General features: G+C 38.0%; 1 protein-coding gene across 1 annotated transcript; it reads left to right on the forward strand.

Annotated features, from left to right (window-relative positions):
* Positions 1 to 6: 6 nt before the first annotated feature.
* LOC100639427 (pyruvate dehydrogenase E1 component subunit alpha, somatic form, mitochondrial-like) lies at positions 7 to 919 on the forward strand (the record flags this gene model as incomplete). Its single annotated transcript, XM_003392105.2, has 5 exons — positions 7 to 25; positions 107 to 198; positions 252 to 350; positions 410 to 631; positions 820 to 919. Coding segments are annotated over 5 exons (513 nt in total), but the record flags the coding sequence as incomplete, so codon positions are not given.
* Between the last annotated feature and the right edge of the window lie 81 nt (positions 920 to 1,000).

Raw genomic sequence — 1,000 nt, forward strand, 5'->3', positions numbered from 1 at the left:
CTTGGAATACTGGCAGAGTTAACTGGTAAATGAAACTTTAAGAATAAAGAAAGAGAAGAAAGAACACGAGTACATGTATTATAAAAATATTATGTTCACTTTGTAGGTAAGAAGTCAGGCTGTGCTAAAGGAAAAGGTGGTTCGATGCATATGTATGCTCCAAATTTTTATGGCGGGAACGGTATTGTGGGAGCTCAGGTGAGATTGAACGTGGGAATGATGTGTATAGTTACGTTGGGAATTATTTTTAGGTGCCATTGGGGGCTGGGATTGCATTCGAATTGAAATATAACAATAAGGACAATATTTGCATTACCTTGTATGGAGATGGTGCAGCCAACCAAGGACAAGTAAAAGGACTTCTCCCTGTACCATTTTATATACATTTTTATTGTTTTTCCTTCTCAAGGTGTTTGAAGCATATAACATGGCTGCCTTGTGGAAACTCCCAGTCATTTTTGCCTGTGAAAACAACCGCTATGGGATGGGAACTGCCGTCCATCGCTCATCAGCGTCCACTGAGTATTACACCAGAGGGGACTACATTCCTGGAGTTTATGTTGATGGTATGGACGTGCTTGCAGTGAGAGAGGCTACTAGATGGGCCAAGGAGTACATACTGGCTGGAAATGTTAGTATTTTTCTGCTAGTTTTATATACAATAATAATATCCCCAGTAAAATTATAGAGGGGCATGAATATTATCTTGGCAAACTTTATAGTCCATGGCCTTTTACAAACTGCCTCGTAGCTGAAAAATTGCCATCAGAATTAGCTTATGCATATAATTATGGCCTTGTACTTATTGTATTTTGTTAGGGACCTCTGGTAATGGAACTGGATACATATCGTTACTATGGACACAGTATGAGTGATCCTGGGAAGAGGTACATTAAATAGCAGTACAATAATAGTTATACTGATATATGTGTACTTGTAATAATAGTTGTAGTAATACAATAATACATGCTACTATACTTGCTTCATTCTAGCTATCGTA

This window comes from Amphimedon queenslandica, unplaced genomic scaffold (genome assembly GCF_000090795.2).
Source record: "Amphimedon queenslandica unplaced genomic scaffold, v1.1 AMPQUscaffold_533_Cont27448, whole genome shotgun sequence".
In the NCBI taxonomy this organism is placed as follows: Eukaryota; Metazoa; Porifera; class Demospongiae; order Haplosclerida; family Niphatidae; genus Amphimedon; species Amphimedon queenslandica.